The sequence below is a fragment of the Maniola jurtina genome, chromosome 20, assembly GCF_905333055.1.
Source record: "Maniola jurtina chromosome 20, ilManJurt1.1, whole genome shotgun sequence".
NCBI classification, from domain to species: Eukaryota; Metazoa; Arthropoda; class Insecta; order Lepidoptera; family Nymphalidae; genus Maniola; species Maniola jurtina.
This window is the reverse complement of record NC_060048.1, coordinates 11,077,745-11,104,876: the sequence shown is the minus strand read 5'-3', so window position 1 is coordinate 11,104,876 and position 27,132 is coordinate 11,077,745. Positions and strand designations below refer to the sequence as shown.

The 27,132-nt window shown below is 37.1% G+C and overlaps 3 protein-coding genes and 1 long non-coding RNA gene across 6 annotated transcripts; 3 read left to right on the top strand and 1 right to left on the bottom strand.

Annotated features, from left to right (window-relative positions):
* The first annotated feature begins 299 nt into the window (after positions 1–299).
* Positions 300–4,622, top strand: LOC123875574 (ceramide-1-phosphate transfer protein). The gene is made up of 4 exons (XM_045921479.1): positions 300–502; positions 579–790; positions 1,175–1,350; positions 3,082–4,622. Exons 1-4 carry the CDS (start codon positions 384–386, stop codon positions 3,208–3,210), a joined length of 636 nt encoding a protein of 211 aa, XP_045777435.1. The 5' UTR covers positions 300–383; the 3' UTR covers positions 3,211–4,622.
* Positions 4,623–11,123: 6,501 nt separating this feature from the next.
* Positions 11,124–11,380, top strand: LOC123875576. The gene is made up of 2 exons (XR_006798170.1): positions 11,124–11,222; positions 11,254–11,380. It is a non-coding gene; the product is annotated as an uncharacterized LOC123875576 (long non-coding RNA).
* A 203-nt stretch (positions 11,381–11,583) lies between these two features.
* LOC123875570 (RING finger and CHY zinc finger domain-containing protein 1) lies at positions 11,584–17,854 on the bottom strand. Of its 3 annotated transcripts, XM_045921475.1 has the most exons (9): positions 17,545–17,854; positions 16,339–16,500; positions 15,184–15,342; positions 14,600–14,782; positions 13,916–14,011; positions 13,423–13,508; positions 12,398–12,591; positions 12,315–12,350; positions 11,584–12,021 (listed from the first exon to the last, which is right to left on the bottom strand). In XM_045921475.1, the coding sequence occupies exons 1-7, from the start codon at positions 17,656–17,658 to the stop codon at positions 12,411–12,413; spliced, it is 981 nt and encodes a 326-aa protein (XP_045777431.1). In that variant the 5' UTR covers positions 17,659–17,854; the 3' UTR covers positions 11,584–12,021; positions 12,315–12,350; positions 12,398–12,410. The 3 variants fall into 3 exon arrangements, with proteins under 3 accessions (XP_045777431.1, XP_045777430.1, XP_045777429.1); XM_045921474.1 differs by having other exon boundaries at positions 11,584–12,350; XM_045921473.1 differs by having other exon boundaries at positions 11,584–12,591; positions 17,545–17,853.
* Positions 17,855–18,628: 774 nt separating this feature from the next.
* On the top strand, positions 18,629–24,378 carry LOC123875569 (protein yellow-like). Its single transcript, XM_045921472.1, has 8 exons — positions 18,629–18,965; positions 19,490–19,693; positions 20,455–20,576; positions 20,997–21,223; positions 22,041–22,152; positions 22,688–22,768; positions 23,140–23,250; positions 23,994–24,378. Exons 1-8 carry the CDS (start codon positions 18,701–18,703, stop codon positions 24,207–24,209), a joined length of 1,338 nt encoding a protein of 445 aa, XP_045777428.1. The 5' UTR covers positions 18,629–18,700; the 3' UTR covers positions 24,210–24,378.
* The last annotated feature ends 2,754 nt before the right edge of the window (positions 24,379–27,132 follow it).

Below are 27,132 nucleotides of genomic sequence, written 5' to 3'. Positions count from 1 at the left end.
GAGTATACAAAACAATATGTCCTGTGTTCTGTTTTATCATGGTCACCTAATTAGAAAGGGACACACTACCAACGGGAGCCCTCTCATGCGGACCGGCTTTTTCGCCATGGTGCACAGTCTAGTTAGAAGTGTAAGGTCTTTGCGCAAATGACATTAATTGACATTACTACATAGAGTAGGTACATAGTTGGATTTATTTTTCAACTGGGTTTACAGCTCTGGACTTTAGGCTTTTTGAGCCTAAATATTCCACAAAGATAAAAGTGGGACTTCGTCTGTCAGAACTTATATTGTGTCTTTGTCTGTTGTCAGTTGAATTTTGATTTTTCTAGCTCAAGCAGTGTTTGGTCGTATAAGGTTTTATTTAATTAAATTTAAGAGAAATGTCTAACGAGAGTACTTTAGATTTAGAATACGTTACCGAAAGTTTTCAAAAAAGCCTGAAAGAAAATGACGATGTGATAATAGACGCCTATATAGACGGTTACAATGAGCTTGTAAAGTAAGACAGAATTTTACATCTTTAATTTTTGCTAATTCCATATGGTTGTGTTTTGATAAGATTTTCATATATTCAGGTTCTTAAATCTTATCGGAACAGTGTTCTCATTCGTGAGTAGCGATGTGAAGAGTAAAATCAAAATAATGGAGAAACACAGGGCGGGGGAAGATGCACTTTATTACGAATCGTTCAAGAAAATGATGAAGTACGAAAAGGAAACCAGCTTGCACGACAAGAATGGATTTGTGTCAGGCTCAAGGACGATGCTGAGATTGCACCGAGGCTTAGGTTTGTTTAGAAACTATAATCATAACTTTATATTAGTTTATTTTCTCAACAAAAATTGAACCAATTAGATTAGAACAAAGAACTACTATACTATACTAATATTGATTACAGTTGAGATGCACAGTGTAAATAAATGTTTTAAATAATAAACAGAATGTAACTGATAAATCCATGCTTGCATTTAAGGTATATGCTTTGATTCAGTTCCTTCAAAATAATTGCCTAAAAAATTTAAGTACAAAAAAAGGATTATGAAGGTGAAATATTTATCTGACTTTGGGACTTAAGGATTCACTAAAAAAACACTAGAATGAAATTATTGAATGTTCTAACTTAATTTTTGGTATGCCTCTATAAACTATAGCTTTTTCATTTATTTTTTAGATTTCATACGGCTGTTCCTCAAGAGATTGAGTGAGTCAGAGGAAGGTGTGAACACTTGCACGACATGTCAGGGTTCTTACAATGAGACCCTCGCAGAGTTCCATCCCTGGTACATCAGGAAAGCTGCCACTCTGGCCATGCATGCTCTACCTTCCAGACCAGACCTACTTCATAAGGTGATGCATGAAAAATATGTTATCAATGAAATTAAAGCCACTGAGTATGTCATATCTGTTAAGTGATGCATATAACACAATGTCAAAATAAGTTTTCTAAAGGCAGAGTTTTGTACTGAGAACAGTAGCAGTCAAATGAGAGGTACAATTAAAAAAAAAAACCCTTTCCCCTCCAACCAAGCATACATCTTGTGCAAGGATTAGGTACAATAATAATGTAACAGGTGGGGTTGACCTGGCGGGTTAACCCCACCTGTTACATTACTTTTTGGATTTCAGTTCACTCTTTTAACAGTTGAGCTATTGAGGATAATAGTTTGAGCTGATATCACTCTGTGAGTGTAATTGTTTGTATTTATTTTGGTAAATTTACAATTTTCTGTCATGTATGGAACAAATGTTCTTGTAGGTCCTACTTAACACTGTACTGTAATAACAACGCTTAAATAATAATTTTAATGTCCATATAAAACATCTCTATGAAATACAAACATCTGTATAGGGGTGATTTAATAAGTGTTTTGTATACTTTCATGTATAGAACACTGAAACATGTTGAACATTAAATAATTTATTATGTATATGGCATGTTGTAAATTGCTATTATCACTATCAAACTGATAACTAATATAACAATACACTCTGTTAAATAATGTAGATTAAGTGCTTTAATTTGTTGGTTTTTATCAGTTTCTTGACTTTTTTTATATATCCCTGGTTTGGTTATTTGAGTCTAAAAGATTTTTGATTTGTTGTTTTTGACCCACCAAAGTTTTACTCTAAGAGTCTAGACCTTTATTTTTCCTATCACGTCCTTTGTTCCTTTATCTTTGTTTGGTACATTCAAAGCAACATATTCTATTCGATTACATGATTTGCAGTCAATTTGGTTTAAGGCTCAAAATAAATGTGTGCTTGAAATAAAATTACCGTTACATAATGTATGTACTCTAGCATGTTTGCAGACATCTGCTACCAATTATAAAACAATAGCACTGTCTAGTATTCAAGGTTGAACTCATTCTCAACAATTGATAACTAATTAATTACTTAGCGGGTAGCCTAGTAGTACAGACTTCAGATGGGGGGGGGGGGGTCTGGATATTTATCCTGGGCTTAGGTAACTTTTCACAGTTATGTACATTTTAAACAATTAAATATCACTGCTTTAATGGTGAAGGAAAACATGGTGAGAAAACTTGCATACTTGAGAGTTTTCTATAATAGTGTGTGAAGTTTAGGAAGACTATGACGGTGCTCAATTCTCGACTGGTGATGATTTTACCCTAAATAAATTATTATCTTGAATCTCATCTCTTAGTCTTCGTTTTCTTGTTGGTTTTGGCGGCTATGCAGAGCACTCAGGCCCTGTATCACTTTGACCATTGCCGAGCTATTGTGATCGCCACCGTTTTACAGTTCTCGTCCAATACCTATTAGTCCTTTCACCCTTTTTTAGGGTTAGAAGTCGAAACATTAATCCTGGATGTCATCACACTAATATTATAAAGGTGATGTATGTGTGTGTATGTTTGTTGCTCTTTCACACCAAAAACTACTAGACTGATTTGGCTGAAACTTGGAATGGAGATAGATTATACCTTGGATTAACACATAGGCTTTATCCCATAAAAATCTATGGTTTCCACAGAATTTTTTAAACACGTATATAAATTGCAGGCATCATCAGGTGATAACTTTTTTCTTAAGCAGTTTTGTTTGCTATTACAGATTTTTGGCAACGAAGAAAAACTAACAGAAGCACTCACAATTCTGCCACAGACGCTAAAATCATGTGACGAAGTCTACCAACGTGTGGAAAATCTATATACAGACTTCGATTTCCATGGTTTGCCATAGAATAAGTAGTAATTATTTATAATAATATCATTATTGCCAAATGAAAGAAAAAATTGATGGTTTTAGGGCCGGCGCAAACGCGCGGAGTCAAGTCTTTTTGATAACTATCTAAACTCAGCTTTATTACTTTTGACCATACCATTGAAATTGGTATAACGAAAACATGGAGGGCGCGTATGACTTTGCTGTCGTTAAGGCAAAGTAAATAAAGCTTAGTTTAAGTTGTCAAGAAAGACGCAGCTCGGCTCTGCCTATGTGACTTACGCCTTAGGGTCTTATCACATCCGTTCGATCGATTTCGTCGATCGACGTGGATAGGTTGATATGGTAGCTTTGACATGATCGATGAATACCGTTCGATATAACAACCGACCCATCATCAGTCGATCGAAACCCGAGCCATTCTATCATGGATTGTTGATGAATCGATAAAATATATAGAACAATCGAGCAGATCATTTTGATGTAATCACCATGAGATTGCACCAAAACCATTAAATATGTGAATGTTTGACGCATCGTCGTATGTGACGAATTTCATAACCTGTTCTGTTTTAAAAATTTACATGAAAACATGTTTTCAACAGAATTTTCAGTGTGTTTTTATGTAAATGTTTGGTCAGTGCCAACTCAAGGTAAGAACTGGCGACCGATATCGTCTGATCTCAATCTGTTGTAGATTGATGGCGTCGATCGGGTGGGTGTGGTAACACTTGTGGTGACCAATCAACATTGAGCTATACTGCCCTGTGCTGTGCTCAGCTAAGCTCTTTCTAGTGCAACGTTTTTTCTACAAACATTGAACTGCGTGACGTACTGTGCGACTGCAACAGCACGACATGCATGCGCACAAGTGCAAGCGAGATAGACGGAAGACGGACCTAGCACATATCGTGTGATCCTTGCTACGACGTTTTAAACACATCACTACTGTGTACATAGCGCTGCGCAGCAGGGGTTGTTTGTGTATTTGTTTATTCATTATAATCTAAGAAGAGCGATAGAGCACATCGCAGCATAGCTCATTGTTGGTCAGGCACCCTTAATGTATCATTATGCTTCAAATTGCTCATTTAAAGTAAGACTAGTGAATTTTATCGGAAGAGGGTTTAAAAAGAAAAAAAAAAAAGAAAAAAAAAATTTTCACCAGTGTAAACGGATCATTTCGTTTTGATAGCTTATTGAATCCGTTTTACCAGTGCTTTAGTTCACATCTCTCGTTACCTTCCTTCCTTTCTTCGCACTTGTATAGTGCATACATTTTGGGAACTCGCTCGCCATTTAACGGCTCTGTGTGTCACAACTGTCAAGTCAGTTAGTGAGTTCTCAAAATGTATGTTTTTTAACTATCAAAATAGGAAATGTTTAGCAAGTCTGCTTTTGACACAGCGAAAAAACCACTAAAATTTACATGATGTGTGTCATTCCGTCTACTTATAAATAACTAGAGGATGCCCGCGACTTCGTCCGCGTGGATTTAGATTTTTAAAGATCCCGTGGGAACTGTTTGATATTCCGGGATAAAAAGTTGCCTGTCAATGTCAATAACAGGGACGCAAGCTACCTCGGTACCAAATTTCATACAAATCGATCAAGCGGATGAGTATTTAGGAATCCCGCGGGAACTGTTTGTTTTTTCGGGATAAAAAGTAGCCTATGTCCTTCCCCGGAATGTATCCTAAGTCTGTACAAAATTTCATTAAAATCGGTTCAGCGGTTGAGCCGTGAAAGCGTAGCAGACAGACAGACACACTTTCGCATTTATAATATTAGTATGGATGTATGGCATTATACGTACGATTTTCCATGAAGGACATACACTACTTATTAGTGGAATGACTTCGAAATGAGGCGGAGAGATGGTTGGTATGTACAAGATTTCCCATGCCTCGCCAGATTGGAATTTAATAAATGTAGATGCCTTACGGAGTGACATGTTCCGAAAGGAAAAAACTCCTTAGATGAAAGATTAAAAAAAAGTCGATAGATTGCGAGTATCGAAACAATACTACAGAGTAAAATGGATTTAAGGTCTCTTGTTTTAAAGTTGTAAATTCAATATTACGTACCGTGTATTTTTATTATTTGCTAAGTTATAACTTGTGGCGCTGGCGCCTTTCTGTGTAAACGAGCTTGAGCCTTAAAACAAGGTTCATTTTACGATTAAATAATATAGTGTTTGGATAATACGTTTAATGACGGTGGAAAGGTGGCCTTATGATTAAAAATAGATAGCTTTCAAGTACTTTGCAGTAAGAGCTGCGATACTGTTTTATCAAAGTACATACGCCATCGTATACTAGTTGTTATTTGTTCTTGAACAAGCGCCACTTACCCGATATTCAATAAAAGTGAGTCAAGTGCGAATCGGACTCGCACACGAAGGGTTCCGTACAAAGAAGTTATTACAGCGGCAATAGAAATACACATTCTGTTAAAACAACTCTACTTGTTACGGTTCACGAGATACAGCTCGCTGACAGACAGATGTAAGAATGGACAGTGGAGACTTACGAATAGGGTCCCGTTGGCACTCTTCCTGTACCTACTGAATTCTAATAGAAAACCCCTCTCATGATGACAGTCTGTTTGAATAATAAGTTGTATAGCTTAGGCGTTACTTTACGGAAGTCCATGATATACCGTAGCCAGTGACGGATTAACCCTTAATCAAATTAAGCAATTGCCTAGGGCATCACGTCTGAGGGGGCACCAGAAGAAGCACAAAAAAATCTGTCCTTAGGGCATTCACGTCTCACTCTCACGTCACGTGACTCGTGAGAGTAGAAACTTTTCTAGGACTAATTAGAAAATTCGCGCGTTTTAAGTTGACATAGAGTCCGATCTAGAATCCCACTCCCGCTTGCCCACTTGCTGCCCGACAGTTCGAATGTCCCCGAAAGCCGCAAGGCGCATTTCAATAAATAAATAAATAATTATGCTTTGGTTTTTATTGTTGTCGCACCTACTCCACTTCTAAAGTACGTTACATCTCATCATCTTATTTTACAAAAAAGTAATGTTTTTAGGAGGTAAAGGTTTAATTAAAGACCGATTCTAGTTGACATACGGATAGGGGGGCCCACAGGCATGGGTTGCTTAGGGCATCAAGTAGTCTTAATCCGTCACTGACCGTAGCACCTAAACTACTGAGCCGATTTTGATGAATGAGGTGTCAATCGGTTCTTTATTATGGTTCTCGGTTTGAATGCTGTTTATTTGTTTATATATTACGAAATACCCCAGCTAAACCAATCATTCAGATAAGATTTCATGGCTTCTTATCTGTCTTTTAATAAAACTGTTATCTTTTATCACAGAACAGTATTATATTTATTATAATTATGAATTAAAATGTGCAATAAAACCAGTCAAGTAAGAGTCGGTCTCCCACATGAAGGGTTCCGTACCAACTACAAGAAATCTCAAACCAGTATATCGCTCAAACAGCTGTATAACACTGCAAGCTAATGCCGAATAGCGCCATCTTGATGTGATTCAGTAAATTAATTATTTGATCGTGAACACAATTTTTTTTTGATGACGTATTCCACAAATTCACGGTTTTCGAATCGAAAATTATAATTTCAATGACAACACAATATTTTGTATTCAAAATGACAAAATATGAAAGTGCAATCCTGAGGTGCAATCTAATAATAATGATTAATGATAAAGTTAAATATTATAGTGTTATTGCGTTTGTGATCTCAGCAAAATGGCTATAAATAGCATTATAAATTAATGTTTTTCATGTATGCCATGTTTATTTTTTAATAATATATTTCATACTTTAATAAGATTGTAATAAGATGTTAATTCGATTGTACACTAATCCTAAATCAAGGACAGGTATTGGGTCTTATATATTCTTCTTTTCCTTAACTGACTTAAAAGATTAACACTTAATTTAAGAGGTGGCTTCTCGCTGACACGCGCTAGAGGCGCACTATTATATACATATAGAGTGAAACCAGAAGATTTAAAGCGCCGGGCAAATCGCGTCGCTTACGCGTTTCTCCGAAAAGGTTACTGCGGTTAGTATCTTGTAAGTTAGCTAAGGAAAACTAAATACAATAATTCTTTTTCATAATACTACCAAAAGCAGTCCCTGTTTGAGTTCGTCTGGCGGTCGAAATCTATACTAATAAATAAAATTGAAGTGTCTGTCTGTAATTTCGAAATAACTACCTCAGCTAGCTAGCTATATATTAAGCCCATATGGTTATTTGAACGATATCATGAATCACTCGTTAATAATAATAATAATCAATCCGTCTATAATCTATCGAATCGATAAGCTAAATAACAACGTCGTTATTTGTAACAAATATACAATTTTGGACCAATAACAGCGTTGCTAAGTAATTCATAGACAGATTACATATAGATAGATTATTTATTATTACTAGTTTTAGCCGTAAATATCATGCTGTCCTTTTCCACAGAGACCGTTGTGAAGAGGACGACATTATTTTTGATTTGTTTTGTCATTTTCTGTACAATCGAATTGGCACCACAGTGTATTTATGTTAATTTGTGGTTTCTTAAGGTCGCTACCGCTTTTTTTTACGGAACCGCTTGCGCTAGAAAGCATTCTCTTGAAAAACCACATCATTTGACGTTATATAGCGATCGTTATAAGATGATAACGTAGGAAACTAGAGCTTAAGGCTTACTCAATAAGTTTCAATATTGTAAGAAGCTACAGCATAACATTGTTAGGTTAAGGATTAGGACTTATACAGTGTGTTTTATTTATCTAAAATAGTAGGAGGAATTTTTAAATCAAAGGGGAAACTCGTAACCGGTAATTAAAAAAAAAAAAACTTTTTTTCCATTAATGAAAACGGTTTCACTGACTAGTGACTATCAATGACCAGTTCAACAATCTAGAAACTTTAAATTATGCATGGTAGGTTTTCTCTATATCGACTCCCACTAAGAAAGGAATCGGCGAAATTTCTGGAGACGGGCGATTAGCTAGATATTGAGAAAAAAAAGTCAAGATCAAAAAATTCAAGATTTTTTCTTAACGAAAATTTATTCTAAAGTTACATAAATCTTAATAATACTTAAATAATATTATGAAACACACTGTATAAGTTATACATATTTGGAAAAATTTAAGTACATTATAAGCTTTTTCATATTAAAACGTTAGAAGTAGACATAATATTGGAGTCCCTTTCAAGAAAAAAGAAATTGAGCTCAATCGCAACTTTGCTCAGTTTTTGTAAAAATAGGTACTTACAGTTGACTTTTTTTTCTAAAGTTCGAAAACAATCATTTTAAGCTAACTGTGTTTATGCCTTAAAACCTTTTCTAAATTCCAAATTTGAAGTATATCAATTTCTTAAAAATCACTTTTTAAACTTTTAAATAAATAGGTACCTACTTAGTAGCTCTTGTCTTTGACAGCTAAATAAAAATCTTTTAGTACTTATCTTGGGCCTAAACTTTTAGACTTTAGACGCACAACACCAAAAATGCAAAATGCCAAAAATAAAATTTTGCTATAATGAAAGATTACTTACGCTAAATACAAAACAAGCATCACGAGAAAAATGCAAAATCCTAAAATTGAAATATTTGGAATTCGAAATAACAAATCAAAATTGCGTAGTTATTAAGAAGGGTCCTTAAATTTTAAGTGTGCAGACCCTTTTTTATTTATTTTATATTTATAGTTTAATTTAGTTTTATTTTTTATTAATTTTTAGGGTTCCGTACCTCAAAAGGAAAAACGGAACGCTTATAAGATCATTCTATTATCTATTTGGCATTTTGCGTTTTTGGCGTTGTATGTCTAAGTCTAAGCTTTCCGGACATCCCTTAATTTTTTTCATACGTATTTTAATTACATATGTTACAATCTGTACAATAATGACAGCTTTTTGTACTTCGTGTGTATAATAATTAATAGTATGATGATTTTGTAGATTATCTATATAAGGAGTAACATTCCCAGATCATTCCTATAAAGTTGGGAAGAGATTATAGTTTATAACAAAGTTGGACCTTTTTCTACTTTGTATTTGCAATAAAATTAATTGCTATTTCATACGTTTCTTTTATTTAAAAGCTGGGATACACCAAACGCGTATGCAGCACGTAAGCGTAGACGTAGCGCGTATCATGACGTTGTAATGTATGGAACTGTATGAGATATGACATACCGCTTGCGTGACTTGAACGTTCGCGTAGACGTAATGCGTGCTGTCATGTCTATGGATTCACGTGTACGTGCTTGGTGTGAATCGGCTCTTAATGCCTATTAATAGCTTTATTCTGCTCTGCTTTATTGGGAAGGCAAGGTGCGCTTCCAATAGGCAGAGCAGAGACGTGCCTTTCGACCATCGATTTCGGAGCGCCAACCAATCAGATTATTGAGTCGCGTCATTAATAACGCGATTGGCCTGTTGAATAAATACAGCAGTTGCTTCGCTTCTGAAGAAGACGTACCATATTTAAACTGCCATTCTCCTTTACCATGTTAACACGCTTCCGAATGAGTTGGTTGAATTTTGCATTACGCATGGTCGAATTAATGAATCAATCTATCGGTATGATCGGCAATCTGTCGATAAGTTACTTTTATTTCAAACTAGCTGACGCCCGCGACTTTAGGTTTTTACGAAATCCCGTGGGAACTCTTTCCGGGATAAAAAGTAGCCTATGTGCTAATCCAGGATATTATCTACCTCCATACCAAATTTCAGCCAAATCCGTTCAGTGGTTTTTGCGTGGAGTAACAAACATACGCACAAACTTTCGCCTTTGTAATAAGTATTAGTGTGAAGTGTGATGGCTTTCGGCTCTGGATTGGAGCTCTTTTAAGCTTATTTTTTGACAATCCGCTAACATAGAAGATAGACTTATTGATTTCGACCGTTTTTATCAGTTACAGTACTCTGTCAACTTGTCATCGAATCAAAAAATCGTGGTCAAGTTGCTTGCAAATGTTTTTGGTGAGAGGCTTCGGCTGAGACTAGTTACCATCATGCCATCAAGCTATTTAGCGTTCCGAAACCAAAGGGTATGGATTTAATAAAAACTGCCATACCCCCTTCCAGGTTAGCCCGCTTCCATCTCAGATTGCATCATCACTTGCCACTAGGTGAGATTGCAGTCCAACCATTCTATATTTTAAAGTAACCTTATAGGGAAAGGAATCCAGGATCGTCTTGTAGCAGCTACGTCTACGACAGGTCGTCTCAATAAAACAACAATTACAATATTGTACTTGCATTTATTCGTAATATGAAAACTAAAAAAAAACAACTAGGCAAAAGCCTATAATCAACAGTAAGAAAATAGTTCATAATCCTAAACTCTTAGTACAGAAAATTTACATTAAAAACAATGATAATAATGATAACGTTGTGTGAAAACAAAAATCTTTTGACAATAAATTAAAATCGCAACATGATTTATTCATAATATCAATAGCAAATAATAAAAAGTGAAACTATTCTACCCTTACAATTTACAAATCTAATTTTATTATTTAAAATTATGCAATGTATCATTAGAATATTATAAATTTTACATTATATACATTGACGGATGTACTTAAGTGGTTAATAATTATTAATTAATTATTATTTTAAAAGGATTTGTGCAAATTCGATTGTTCAAATCTATCCTCTTCGCGATATTTTATGTGGAAAAGAATAGCATTAACGGCCAAAATTAATATTCAATCTATCTGTAATCAGTCGATAACGTTGTTATATATTTTGTCCGAACTCCTACACCTACCTACTGTCTATGTAAAGTACGCGACAGGCCAAGATGGCAATCGGGGTGTGACGCGGGAGGACGCCCCGTACACCCACACGTCATCCGCGATACCCCGTATCGGATTAGCGCGGGGGCTGTGTCGGTTGCCATCACGTCCTGTCGCGTACTATAGGTGTTTGTCAAAAAAGATCACAATATTTGACAAGTTTGACGTTGCTAAGTAACTTATCGACATATTACAGATATGTTCAATATATTATAAGTAGGTCATGGTCTTATAATAGCTTTATGAAGTAGGTAAAGATTAATTCTGTCGTTAGATTTATGCACAAACGAATTTTCCAATCATGAAATCAGCAATTATATTATTATTAATAATACACGTTAGGTACATGCTATGAATAAAGCCAGAGATATGTTTTTTCGAGTAAAAATATCTTTGATGGTTTTTCATATTATTATCTAAATTTACCCAGTTATTTTTTATCAAGCAAGCTTCAAATTTACATTCACGCAAACAAGCTTGAGTAAGAATATTCACAATATTATGCCTTAGCAATAAAAACATTATAAATCACAAAGATTAATTATTTATTATTAGCTAATTTTATTAAAATACTTATTAAAGTGGTACAGAAGTATGATCACATTTAATTTATCTTATTCTATCCAAATAATGCAGTCACTCAATATCATATATTACAAATAAGTTTTAAAGTAGTATTGTAGTGGCATTAGAATCTCCTTTGATATGCAGCACTATTTAGCCTGAGCCTGGGTTCACCCTAGTATCTTGGGTCAAGCCTACAATGTATCTTGGGTCAAGCGACTGTTAAGCTTGGTCAAGCCTACAATAGACCTTGGGTCAAGTGACAGTCACTCTTGGGTCAAGTCTACAATGGAGCTTAGGTCAAGTGAGAGTTAAGTTTGGATCAAGCCTACAATGGAGCTTGGGTCAAGTGTTACAAAAGATGAACTGCTTCTGCTGGAGGATGCTAATGATAATAAGGGTTTGGAACACACCTAGGGTCAAGTCAAGCTTGGGTCAAGCCTAGGGTCAAGCTTGTGGTGGTTTGTCCGTTGGGTTGGCCCGCGCTAGGTCATCACTGGCTTCATCATTTGTCTCTCTTGGTGATGAGGGCTTGAGACATACTTAGGGACAAACTCAAAGTTGAGTTTAGGTCAAGCTTGCAGTTAAGCTTAGATCAAGAATAAGCTAAGGCTTGGGCCAAGTGTTACAGATGATTGAACCCCTTCTGCTGGCGGACGTTAATGATGATGAGGGCTTCAGATATGCCTAGGGTCAGACTTAAACCTGAGCTTGGGTCAAGAGTGAATTCAGACTTGGTTCTAGTCTAAGCTCAGGCTTGATTCAAGCTGACAGTTTAGCTTAGAGTCAGACTTTAGCCTGAGCTTGGGCCAAGCCTATATTTAAGCTCGGGTCAAGCCTAGGGTCAGGCTTGTGGTGGTTCGTCCATGGGGTTTGCCCGCGGCAGGTCATCACTGGCTTCCTCCGTGTGCCTCTCCTCGCGCGGTTCGAAGGTCGCTGATGATGAACCGCTTCTGCTGGAGGAGGATGTTGATGACGACGATGAAGGCGAGGATGACTCGCATTGTTCTGAACTGCCAGTGTCCCTGGAAATAAGTAAGTAGTTAAATAATAGAATAGATTAGTTAAATGTAGTTAAAGTATAAAGGTTTATTTTAACTGAGTTTGTTGTGAACTCAGTGATCAACACTAGTCACTAAGTGATAGCCACACACATTTGACACTATCTTGAGTCTACATTGCTGTTTCATTTAATCATATTAAAATAGTTTTTTGGAAAAAACTTAATGGATTAAAAATAAATGTCAAATAAGCTCGGTGGCTATCATGGTCAGTTCTGGAATCTTCGTAGCTGTAGTTTTTTAATTATTATCACCATTACATTATTATCTTACAAATTCAACAATCATTACATAAACAAACAGTCTACAACAGTACAATACTTTAAATAAATAGCTTAAAAAAAACTTTGACTTTTTTTTTTTTAAAGAATATTAGCCATGTTAAATGACTAATATTCCCCTTTCCTCTCCAACTAAGCGTCAGGCTTGTGCTAGGAGTAGGTACGACAATAGTGCAACGGGCGGGGTTTGAACCGTCGACCTTTCTGTTTTCAGTCCACTCCTTTACCGGTTGAGCTATTGAGGCTCTACGACTTTGTACTTATGTATACTTACTTGTGGGGACTTCGTCTGTGGTGGCGTTTGCTGGCGCGCGTGTTGTGACTTTTTGGAGTGTTTTTTTTGTTAAAACTGACTGAAAAGCGCTCTAAGGGGTGCCGTGCGTATGTCGGCGAGCGCCGGCACAGACGGGGTCCATACTTGTATAGTTTAGCTAACTTGTTACAAATAACAACAAACTTGACATTGGCTAATCATTGTAAAAGCCAGACGAGAGAGAAAAAAAAAAAAACTTACTTGTGGAATCCATTAGTCTGACACGTGTTATATCCACCGCAATGCTGACACTTCAGTCCAACCACATGAAACTTTACTGTTGAAAGCTGAAAATGGATACAAGCCATTATAACTTACTTCAACAAAACAGTATGCAATTTTTTTTTATTTTGTGTCATGTAATTAAAGAATAATAATAAAGGCTATTTATATGAATGAAAGAATATTGTTGTACACAAAACTCAGTACAGAGAACAAAACATAAAAAGCCAATAGATGATGCCCGCGACTCCGTCCGCGTGTATTTAGGTTTTTTTTTTAAAATTTTTGCTTTGCCGGTGTAAAAAGTAGCCTATACCCGTCGCCAGGATGTAAGCTAACTCTGTACCAAATTTCATCAAAATCGGTTAAACTGTTGGAGCGTAAAAAGGTAGCAGACAGACAGACACACACTTTCGCATTTATAATATTAAGTATGGATAAGTTCACTTATTTATTCAAATTTATAAATTACCTTGTGACAATCCTTGCACAAAATGGTGGTTTTGTAGTCAGCATACTCTGGGGGCATGGGAGTGGCCGCCACTTCCGAATCCAAGTAGTTCCATAGCTGCAAATCAGTGAGGAAATTAAAAAAGATAAAAAAAGAAAAACGTTTACTTAGTTATAAATTCATTCTTTCTTCTCTCTGGGCTGGTTTCCGCACTTAAAAGTTTCCGTTTATAAATTCATTATTTCAAACATAACTCGGTATATCTAAAGGTATGTCAAGTTATACCAGCACCTCAGTCTTGAAGCAGGGCCAGTGCTGCCAGGGGCCGCAGTCCGCGATGTGGCACATGTGACGTCAGACACACTGGACAGTGGGCGCGAGATACTCACATTGGTCATGTCGATCATGCTGGTCTGGCAGGTGGGGCAGGCGTAGTGGCCGGACTTCAGCATCTGCTCGAAGCACGGCCGGTGCAGCAAGTGGCCGCAGTCCGCGATGTGGCACATGTGACGTCAGACACACTGGACAGTGGGCGCGAGATACTCACATTGGTCATGTCGATCATGCTGGTCTGGCAGGTGGGGCAGGCGTAGTGGCCGGACTTCAGCATCTGCTCGAAGCACGGCCGGTGCAGCAAGTGGCCGCAGTCCGCGATGTGGCACATGTGACGTCAGACACACTGGACAGTGGGCGCGAGATACTCACATTGGTCATGTCGATCATGCTGGTCTGGCAGGTGGGGCAGGCGTAGTGGCCGGACTTCAGCATCTGCTCGAAGCACGGCCGGTGCAGCAAGTGGCCGCAGTCCGGGATGTGGCACGGGATGCGTGACGTGTGGATGTCTTCCAAACACACCGGACAGTTGGCACGAGACACATTCTCCACACACTATTGATGATACAATCAAAATTTTTAACATTAATTTTTCATAAAAATTTCTAACAAAAACCTCCAGTTTACAAAAGGAAAGTACCCCTATCAATAAAAAAAAAAATTGTGGGGATTAAGATTGATATAACTGATAAAGAAACAAGCATCAAGAACTTAGATAAACTTTTGCAAAGCATGTATAAAAAATTCAAGTTGCAATAAAAAAAACATTTAATATCATAACAATGGTACAGTGATGATGGAGTTTCCTTCTATTTCACAGGATTTTGCACAAATAGATAGCTACCAACAATATTTTCATTATACTAAATAAGTATTTATAGTATTTATCACATTTATGGCCAAACTTTGGTCAAAAATGGACTTTTGCCTTTCAAATTTATAAAATGTACTCTTACCCTGTGTCCCACACGCTGCAACTGAACTGGTAGACACATGTTGCATCGCTCACAGTGGAAGAATCTATCGCGGCCTCCAACACGACATATCCCACAGCCTTCACAGTGGTACTGCTTCTTGTCTTCATCGTCAAACAGGTTGCAGATCAGGCATGTGTACTAGAAAAAAAATCTACATTTGAGCGGGAAGGTTCAGGTATATGATTTATGACTGTTTATCTGCCAATAATATTTCTTACTAGCTGATACCCGCAACTTCGTTCGCGTGGATGTAGGTTTTTAAAATTCCCGTGGGAACTCTTTGTTTTTCCGGGATAAAAAGTAGCCTATGTGCTAATCCAGGGTATAATCTATCTCCATTCTAAATTTCAGCCGAATTCGTCCAGTAGTTTTTGCGTGAAGGAGTAACAAACATACACACACACACACACACACACACACACACATACAAACTTTCTCCTTTATAATATTAGTGTGATTCAATTTTCAAGCATCCCTGTACATAGCAAGTACCTTATCACTAAATTACCATTTTTGTCATTGAGTATTCTCGTTTTTTGATTTCTATTTTAAGTGAGAATCTATACTAATATAGAAAACCTAAATCCACATGGATACACTTACTGGTATCATCTACTTTCTATACAATACCAGCCCATCAGCTTGACCTTACAGCTACTGTAGAAGAACTTCAACTGCAGCTTCCAAATACAATCGGTTTGCCAGCATTTTTAAATAAATAATGAAGTACTTAATGCAATTATTAGAATTTATAGAAAATTTTACAAAAGCAAAGTCAGTTTTGTTAAATCAACAAAAAGTTTGGTGTAAAAATAAACATCATGACAAAATTTAAGAAGTATTTTCATAATTCAACCTTTTTAACCTAATATAATTTAACCCTTGACTGTAATTTCGATTTGCTAAGTGATGACAAAGTGACATAAACACCCATTTTCACAAATGTTAATATGAGGTCTCATAGTGCACTTGAACACACAGTGTAGGTTCCACCAATCAGATGACTGTATCACGTGAATTTACAATGATCTGATTGATGGAACCTACACTATGTGTTCGAGCGCACTGTGAGACCTCATAGTAATGATTATGAAAAGGTCGAAAGTCTCTCTACATGTACATTGTACAGTTTACCTTGCCAAACCGAACTCCACAGTTAGAACACTCGGCCTGCACTTTCTGTCTGGTATCACACTCTGTGCAGATGAGCTCTGTCACCGACTTCCTGTTGAAGTAGTGTTCTTCCTTCTCATCGTGACAGTAGCGGCACATATACAGCTTGTTGCAGCATGGAGTCTATGGAAATTCATTGAAATATAGTAACAATTAGAATAAGCTCAGCTGGGCCATTGCAAAAGTAGTGTTCGTCACATTGCTACAATAAATTGTTATGATTGGCTCAATTTATGGTATTCTTTCTGTAACATTACATTTAAGCTAATACTAACTGTGCCACTTATAATATGTCAGTACTCTGGACTCTACCATCAATTCAGAAAGCAGAAGAAACATAAGAGGCAGTGAAGGGCATAATGTGTTTGCACATAGATCTATTTGCTTATACTGCACAGAAAAAAAAGTTTCTTGACAAACTAAGTGGATATCTGCATAGACTCCCTTGATACATTAAACTGATCAATAAATCACACACTGCACAGGTTCAAGGTTAGAGATATTTCTCAGTAACACAGTTAGAATGTGTCAATTACTTAATGATCCAATTTCACTGCATGCTATCACATATGTGAGAGACACCTGCAACATTCAAATGTGACTAGCCAGCCATATGATGCACATGCCCAACTAATTATGGGTAAAGGCTACAATATACTGGATGCAAAAGGAAAGATATTGAGGTATTTCAACTTAAAACAGACTGGGACGAGTGAAAAGATGAAAGGGAAGCCCTTGACCAGCATTAAGGATCATAACACATTAGACTATAAATAGAGATTTTGTTTTGCTATTCATGCTGTGTCAAAACTCATAATTTCATTATGTGGCTGCCTTCATTTAAGGAATTGCGAGATATTTTACTTTATTAGTGTAAACAAAGAGGCCTTGAATTTTCACACAACATGAGTAGCAAAACAAATCTCTTTACATAATCTTACTCTGCTTAGTATATTTACTTTGTTAGCTTATAGTCACGGTATTCAAGTTCGTTGACACACTTTTGTTCCTAATTTGCGTTTCATAGTACTTCGAAGTTTCTTGCGTTGGAACCAACTTGGAAGTTCGATCGTTATAAATATAGACATGAGTGTTTTGAACCCGGTAGCAATGCACAGCACAGGAAATGGATGCAAAATTGTACAAAATGAATCTCAAATAACTTACCACAAACTTAGCACGCCTCTTATAATGTGCACAGCCGATGCGTTTTTCGATTATTTGTTCAGGTTCAGCCACTGGCGCTGCGTTTTCACCATTCGTAGTTTCGGATTCGGACATTTTTGTTAACTCACATGTACACTTTAGGAAATCTTCAGATGGACACTTGAAAGGGTATCATCACCTTAAGGTTATCAGAAAGGCAATGAATGGTATTTTTCAACTAGAGATTATATTTATTGTACTATTGAACAATGGATGGAGCACAAACAAATTATTTTATTGACAACGTGATATTCTTTGACATTTTGTGGTTGATTTTTGTGAAATGACAAATGAGTACAATGAGTAATGACAATTAATTTTTATTTTATAATGAAAGCGCCACACGCCTGTGACAAACGCCGTTTGCTGTTTGTCATAGGCATTTTATAATCTGTTTTAAGTTTATTTTATACTTTATTAAAGATGTACGACAAAAACAGTGCACTTTTCTGTAAAATAAACGCAGATGAAAATGATAAAAGATTTTTTCACAGTTCACATTTCTTTTACGTGGTAATAAATGCGTATCTAATCCAAAATAACAAATGGTGACATTAGAAAAACTCAAAAGACTGGAATTCGTAGCCAACAAGTTAATTATTTAAAAAACTACTACATTGTGTTGTCATCTAAGAGTTTTTACCCCTATTCCAAAGAAAGAGTTTTGAGTACACTGAATTTTATTTTATGAATCTACATATTTTTTTAAATTACATCCATAATACATTCTTAATGAACAAATATTTGTGTTAATAAATCTTGACTGACTGGTGATAGTTTGACAATAATTTGATATTTCGTCATTGTGATATTATACACAAATAAAGCTTTTCTGTTGTTTAATAAAGAATAATGATTAACTTTGGGAGCATTCCTACTTGTTTCTATGAACAAAAACAAATTTAATTATGGTATTTTACCTAATACATTTGATATAACTTAAATATCAATTCGTAATCTCTTATATTATTATTGCGTTACAAGTTAGGGGTAATCCATTTTTTAGAACTGGCAACCCAGGTATGGCAGTTGACATTTTGACATTTTTGAGCGCAAAATTTCAAAGTACAAACAAAACAAAATAGTTACCCTCGTATTAAAAATACACCACAGGACCATGCCTTATCCAAATTTCAAATTTCGCAATAATTTAAACACAATGAAAACCTCACTGTTTTGTCTGTTTTTGCTCTTCATATTCAAAGATTCTCAATGCTTGCTACCACCTAAATTTCAATGGAAAACTATAGACTTTGCATGGGAGGGTCAAACGCGGGAGGCGGCATTGAAGTCTGGTGCTTATATCCCTGAAAACATTATACCTGCGGGTATTGCTAGATGGAAAGACAAACTCTTTATTACGATACCTAGATGGAAGAAAGGTAGAACATGTTAGAAGTATTAATTTCAGCCCAAGAAAGATTATTAGGTTTAATTTTTAGCAGTATACCATTGTGATTTATTTATTTTATTTTTTATTTTTTATGGAGACACAGTATTAACAATAAACAAAAGGTAACACAAATACAAAGCACACACACCACAACACACAAACAATATCGACCATGTGGTTTTAAGTGCCTTCTTATATGCACAAACAAACATCGACGGTTTCTTTTCATTTTCTTCTCTCTTTCTCAGCCTTAATATCCGTAACAAAGAAGAGTATAAATATTCAGGGCCCATATTTTCGTATGCAACAGCCAACAGGCTTGGTTTTACTTAGAAAATAGGCTTATATTCTATCCTGCGTCTTCTTCTTAATATCTTTCATTTATGTTAAGAACAAGGGAACAACCGGGCAGGAAGCCTGAGCTGCCTAACTTAACAATGCATTATATATTTTAAACGTACCTAAGTTTAATACTTATCCATCTATCATAAAGCTATTTAATTTAATTTCCAGGAGTTCCGGCATCATTAAACTACATCCACGTAAACGGCAGTCAGTCCCAACCCCTGATCCCATATCCAAGCTGGGGCTCAGCATTCTTGTCGGACGCGGCGTGTTGTATCACCGACAACAGCACTGTCGTGTCCACGTTCCGCGTTCACGTCGACCAGTGCGACCGACTGTGGGTTGTCGATAACGGAGTCGCTGACATGTCGAGTGAGTTCCTTTTTTTTCTCTCTCGTCTGGCTACAAAGATTAGCGAATGTCAAGTTTGTAGTTATTTACAAGTTAGGGAAACTATATATAAGTATGGACTTCGTCTGTGCCGGCGCTTGCCGACACACGCGCGGCACCCCTTAGAGGGCTTCCCAGTCAGTTCCACCACCAAAAACACCAGTAAAACACAAAACCCGGCCACTTCTGACAAAAAAAAACATTCCAAAAAGGCAGAGCAAACGCCAACACAGACGAAAATTCGCAAGTTCCTTCATTATCCGAGTTGGGCTCGAGGCGGAAGCGACGTGTTGCATCAACGATCCTCTCCATAAAAGCGCCCTAAGGATTTTCTTATCGACCCCGAGGATCTTGACTGATAATGCACCCTATTTTATAGGGCCAGAATCTCAGCAAAGCGTCTTCGCTGGTGAAGACGAGAAGGACCCAGATCCAGTCCGAATGGGTTGATTGGACTAATCCAGTCCAACCCTTAGTTTTAAGTAACGTAATTAATTATCACCACTATATCGTACAAGTTTAACAATTTCGACCATCAAAAGGAGTACAATTGTACCTACTTTGAATAAATGATTTTGACTTTGACTTTGACAACCAACCCATTCGTTCCAACATCATCCTAAGCCATGGTCTAAGCCTCACAGGAGGCGTCCATAGAAAGATGTTACCCTCTATTTCTCTAACACTTACTAGGTATTATTTGTGACTGAATTGGATTTATTTATTTAGCATTACTTACTCAGGAGACATTCGGCAAATAACGGCGCCAGCTATATTGGTGTTTGACCTGAACACGGACACGCTGATACATCGCTACGTGATCAAGGACGAGGTGCTCCGAGACTCGTCAGTACTGACAAGCATTGTGAGTATTCTGTCAGCTATAAAAAAAAATCGGTCAAGTGTAAGTTGGATTCGCACACGAAGGGTTCGGTACCATCGTACAGGGAAAAAAACACTTTCTATTTTTTTTAATTTTCATGGCGGCCATTTTGAAATTTTTATTATTTGTTGTTATTGCGGCTATAGGAGTACACATACTTACTGTGAAAATTTCATCTGTCTACTTATTACGGTTCACGAGATACAGCCCATTGATAGACAGACGGACGGTTAGCGGAGACTTAGTACTTAATATGGGCTCGCTGGTACCTTCGGGTACGGAACCGTGAAAATATATTATGGAATATGGAGTTGCCTCTAGCTTACTACGCAGTAGATATTAGGCCAATTTGAACCGTATTGCTTTGAAAATAATGCTGAGTTTGCAATTTACATTTTTTAGGCGGTTGACATAGTGGGCAAAGGTTGCCGCGATGCGTATGCCTACATCCCAGACATGGGCTCCAACGCTCTGCTGGTATACAGCCTCGCGAAGAACGACGTATGGCGCGTGGAGAACCATTACTTCCACTTCGACCCGCACGCGGGGGTGTATTCAGTGGGAGGGGTGGACTTCTACTGGAGCGATGGTATATCTTCCGCTGTTCTGTCGCCGTCGAAGAAATCTGGGTTAGATCCTCATACTTTATTTTGGCAACTGAGTAGACCAGTTGGTATTATATTTATCATCATCAGTATCATCAACCCTTCGCCAGCCCTTATCTGAGCATAGGTCTCTTCAATGAGAAAAGCCATTACACTGGACAATGTTTCTCATAGCCTTTAAAATATAGTAGTGTGATGTAGGCTCAACCCAATACGAAAATCTTCCTCTGGTTTATTACTCAGGAGCCGCAGTTGGTCCTAAATATGAGTTTCAGTTATGTATATTAAAAGGTCTAAATATAAACCATACTTGAGTGCCTACCATCCCATAAAAATCAATTGAAAGAAAAATATGTTTATGAATTCCAGTTTTAATGACTTAACCGAGACAATATACCTAGATACCTACTTGAGTTGCCTACGTATCTACTTAGTAGTTCCTCCCAAAGTTTCAAATCATAGAAATCACTCGGCTAAAGTTAACAAAATCTTATAACAAACGGGAATCGAATTCGGGCACTTCGTTCGTCGGCGCCGCGTCTTTGTGCCTAGGTACTTAGATATGGTGCCTTATAGTCCGGTAGGTTTACTCTGTATAACTCCAAAGCATCTACACCAATACACTCTATCGTTTAGGAGCTACATTCTGTTCAAGTGAGCATCTTTTTATCCGTATCCCCTGTTTTGTCATCTTGTCGTCAACCGATAGTCATCCACTACTTCTTGTAGGGACTTCCACACCCCGCGGGCTTGCGCCAGCCGCCTGGATCCAGCAACTTTCTACTTATTGTTTCATCATTATATTTTATTTAACTACTTTCCAGTTTATTTTTTTTCAAAGCTACCGCGATCTCTATTTCCACCCGACATCAAGCACGAAGCAGTTCCGCATGTCCACAAAGTTACTGCGAAACAAAAATGTTCCTCAAGAAAACATATTCAGTGGAGTTGAGGTATACATAATTTTATTACCGACTTACCTAGGTAAGTATTCTTTTTTAAAACTCAGGCATGCACTGAACTGCAATCACACCAAATATAATAGTTAGTGATGAGGAAGCCTAAGGTGGAGCGTGCCTGCCTGGAAGGTGTCTATTCAAATACTTCTTTAGGACGCTCTTCGAAATATATCCCGTAGAATACCAACAGATACAGAAACTAATTGCGCCAATGTTCTTTGCGCTTGGTAGCCAATAAGTCTTCTGACGCGACGATCCACCACATTCAATGCATTAAGCTAGTGCTTGGCAGAGCAAGCATGCGAGCAGATTCACCAGCCATGCTTGGACAGCTTGCGAGCAAGGCCATCCACTGACGCTACGGAGTTGGAGCGAGCGTATGTCCATAGACGTCCATATAAGGAATTTTAACCACATGAGGTGAGACGGTGCAGGTTCGGTGCCGGGTGGTTCTGAGCTATGACCTTTATTTCTGAATATTCAAGTAGGTAGGTCTCCTAAAGTTCCCTATATTTTTTCATGTTTTCAGGTAGTTGGTGACAGAGGCGCGATGTCGCAAGCAACTGCATGTGATGTGGATCCAAATAACAACGTTTTATTTTACACTCAAGTAAGTTTGTACAATCAGGCAAGACCTAACAACTGATTTAGATTCTTCTTTTCTGTCGCCTTTATTAAATTCGTACCTATACCTACTCTATCTACGGAAAGAAGTTAGTAATAGGGCTCTCTATGTTACATAACCACTTTGAGTCACTAACCAATCTCAGACGAAACTACCTTTTCGAATTGAATTTCGAATGTTTTTTAAAATATTTATTTGTGATTGGTCGGTGACTTAAAATGGTTAACGCCCACTGAGATTGCGAATAAATAAATTAAATGATACCTATATACCTACTCTAGGTATCATTTACCTACTCAATAACTAAGGAGTAAAATTAGGGCATACAAGTTCGAAAATTATGGCTTTTCTTACAGCTGAGCAAAAACGGCGTAAGCTGTTGGAATTTAGACAAGCCCTTGAATGAGGAGAACGCACCTCTCATCATCAGCGATTGCACTCTTCTGGAGTTTCCGAATGATATTAAGGTAATACATAGGTGTACCTATAGCTGGTTTGCAACAGGTCGACATGGCAATCGGGGTATGAGGCGGGGGGCGCCCAACCGTGCTAGCCCGCACCGGTTTAGCGCGGGGGCTGTGCGGGTGTGCGGGACGTTCCCGCCCCGATTTCCATGTCGAACTGTCGCTAACTAAGTATACCTACTAGAAAATTGGAAAAATTGAGGTAATATTGACAACAAGATGAAGTAATATTTGTTAAGGTAAGGTTATTAGAGCCTCGATAGCTCAACGGTTGAGGAGCGGATTACGAAAGGTCGGCGGTTCAAACCCCACCAGTTACACTATTGTCGTACCCACTCCTGGCACAAGCTTTACGCTTAGTTGGAGGGGAAAGGGGAGTATTAGTCATGATTAATAATATTCTTTAAAAAAAAATGTTTGACGAATTCAGCAAAGTGATATTTTACAAGGTAAATAACCTATATTTGTTTACCTATATTACAATTGCAGCCCTAAGCATTGCTGGAGCGAGCTGCAAGTCAAATCCACGCTCTTTTATCTTTTAACTACGTCATAAATCACAATTTTAGTGTGCATACTTTTATCTAATAGATTTTTAAATTTCTAAAATTCTACAAGTCAAATTGATTGCGAAATTTTGTTATAAAACATCACCTAGGTACACTGACATAACGAATTCTATGCGTATACCTACCGATGATGGCTGATAAGCAAGGTTCATAGAAAATATTCGTATTTCTTTCAAGGTGGACCAAGAAGGTAACCTCTGGATACTAAGCAATAGACAATCGCGATTCCTCTACGAGTCTATGGACTTCTCCCAAGTGAATTTCAGAATACTAACGGCACCAGTGAACGCGGTCATTCAAGGCACACCATGTGAAAAACTTTCTACTATGGAAAGGGCGCTTAGTTTTATACGACCAAAGTCGAGCAAGAAATCTTCAAAAACTTCACAATAACTAGCTCCGTATATTTTACCCGAATGCATTAACCCTTCCTTTCCTTATATGCCAGTTAACATCAATTTATTATTTTTTATCTTTCCATTTCAAAACTTTATGAGTAAATAAGAACTTAGCTATAGACTGCGAAAATTAGAAATTTTATGATTTCTAAATTTTCTCTAGTCTGGTGGGGGGCTTCGGCCGTGGTTAGTTACCACCCCACCGGCAATGCCGTGCCGCCAAGCGATTTAGCGTTCTAGTAGATACGATGCCGTGTAGAAACCAAAGGAGTAGGTATGGGTTTAATGAAAACTGCCATACCCCTTCCAGGTTAGCCTTGCTTCCATTTTAGACTGCATCATAATTCATCATCAACAGGTGAGATTGCAGTCAAGGGCTAACTTGTATCTGAAATCTGTATAGGTATATATAAAAAAAAGTACAGATGACAGGCATTTGTCCCCTTCGGACAAATAGTCCGTCTGCGCAGGCCCTTACACTTCCGTTGCGGTTATCGTGGAAAAAATAAAAACACAAAGAGTAATAATTTAAATTTTTATTTTAATATACAACATGGTAGCTATAGCTATGTAATTCAATTAATTAAATAAGTCTATGTGTGATTGAATATATAATTATAAATTTCAAGTGTTTAACCACGTCTTTTAATTTATTTATTTCTTCAATTCGTTCGCATTTTGTCAGTCTTTTTAGGAAACGTTTCCCGCGAACCAAATAACGTGAATCACTAATCTAATCTCTTTAGAACAGTGAAAATTAGACTATTATTCAGCCCTTGTATAACCTAAAAGGCTGAGATCTAAGTATGGAGATCTGAGTATACTTTGACTTTGATCACACTTAAGTTTCAGTTAAATCGAGACGGACGGAGGGACGTGTGGCCTAGTTGCGACAATGCATATCAATCTATTGTGATTGGTAAGCAACGTTGACCCAAGTCGGTAACTGGATGGGTGACCGACTGTAGAGGTCCGAATTGGCCTTTTCGTTTTCTTCGTGCCTCGGAGAGCACGTTAAGCCGTCGGTCCCGGTATAATTACCGGTTATTATCAGATGTTAGTGGTAATCCACTAACATCTGATAATAACTGTCAATTAACCTAGGAGTCGAAATTTCGTTCCCATAGAGTGTTGTGTGCGGTATGATCTGGGAACCCACCGCATTATATTCCCAAGAGAACTCCTACCATTAGGTATAAGATTAACGGAAAGGGGTCGTGACCCTCAGTAATGAGGAATAACGACTATAGAGAGAAATCGAAACCGATTTATACCAGCGATATAACGCTGTCTCGTTTTAAATGTCTTAAGTCTGAGAAAAGTCGAACTGCGTTTCATAGATCTCGACTTAAGAGCCAAGATCTTGTATAAGCGACAAAACACAAATGTATAGAAACTTTAAGGCTCTTTCAAGTGTGTATGATTGTGTCAGTCACTTAGACAATGCGACTGTCGCTTTGATTGCATCAGTTTTACAATAGGGTGCAATTTGACTCAAAAGGCAGTGTAGAATTTTCGCTAATTGCGCAAAACTTTCGCCTTATTTAACAATTTTTTTTAATGTAAAAAATATTTTATTTATTTAGAATTTAATAGAGATATATTACAATTATTATAACAGAACTTCGTATCGTAATCTCTTGTAACATTATTTTTCGTATCCTTGATGCCCGTTTTGTTTTATCTAAACGCGTATTTACATAATACTTACCTATGCATTTCTACAGTTATTAAAAAGCCATCCCACGGCAAATTCAAGTTCTCGTTAAATTCCAGTTTATATTTTTTTTTTTCAAATAACGACGAGATAGGACTGCAACTCAGACTAAGAATCAAGGTGGAGTTGACAGATGCGTATACCCGAAAGGGACGAATCATATTACGAAAGGTCATGTTTTTTAATTGGACTGTTATAGCCAATTATACAGCAATGCACCATAATTATGGCTTTCTAAATACCTTCAACACTAATTTAAAACAGAAACTAAACAAGAACTCGTAATATTGGCAATAAATTACTATCACAGAGGCACACGTCAGATTTGTTGAGCACAGAATTGGTAAACCACCACTAAAAGCTAAACTATGACAAAGACAAAAAAATTGGTTGTCTGTAAAGTCGGTTTACTGACGATAGTTGAACGTGACAACAAAGGCCATTGTGCTTCTTTGTCGCTCGTTCCGCGCTCTCGCTTGCACTTCAAGCCTTACATGGAACGCCTCAGAGCGAGGTAACGCCGCATGAGTCATGTTTTTTCGTGCGTGCAGCCGGCTCTATCGAATTATAAGACGTTGTCACGTCAAAAATGTGTTGTTGTCTTTATCACTCTTCAGAGCTTTTCCGTACACTTAGCTTGCTAACAAGGTATTAATATTTTGATGGTCAAGACCACCTTGATTCTTCGTCCGAGGATTGCAACAATTTTTTACTCAATCTAGGATCAAAATTTATATTTTTTTGACAATTAACATTGTTGCTAAGTAACTTATCCACAGATTACACTTAGATAGATTATTATTATTTTCCGCCGTAAGAAATTACAATATTATGTAGATACGCATTCGGAATTCTACAGCAAACAATTTTAGCCGTTCTTATAATTTTAAGCGAGAGAGATTTAGGAATCTATATTTACAATTATTGCTCGAAATATATCATAGGCCATAATTAAAGATGATAATTAATTATAGGAAATATTCTGGTTGAATTACCTACTATTTATTTATGAATAACCTATTTTTCCTAAGCTGACTTAAAAAGTAAACAAATTAGTAGTAACTTCTCGAGGAAAAGCGCCTGGCGCCTAAGATCTAAAGATTTTTTTTACTCGTATTAAGGTTTATTAGTACTTTTAGGTTAGTTATTAGTTCCCGGTAAGATCGTTTTAACCGTCATGTATATAACGTCTTTTTTCAAG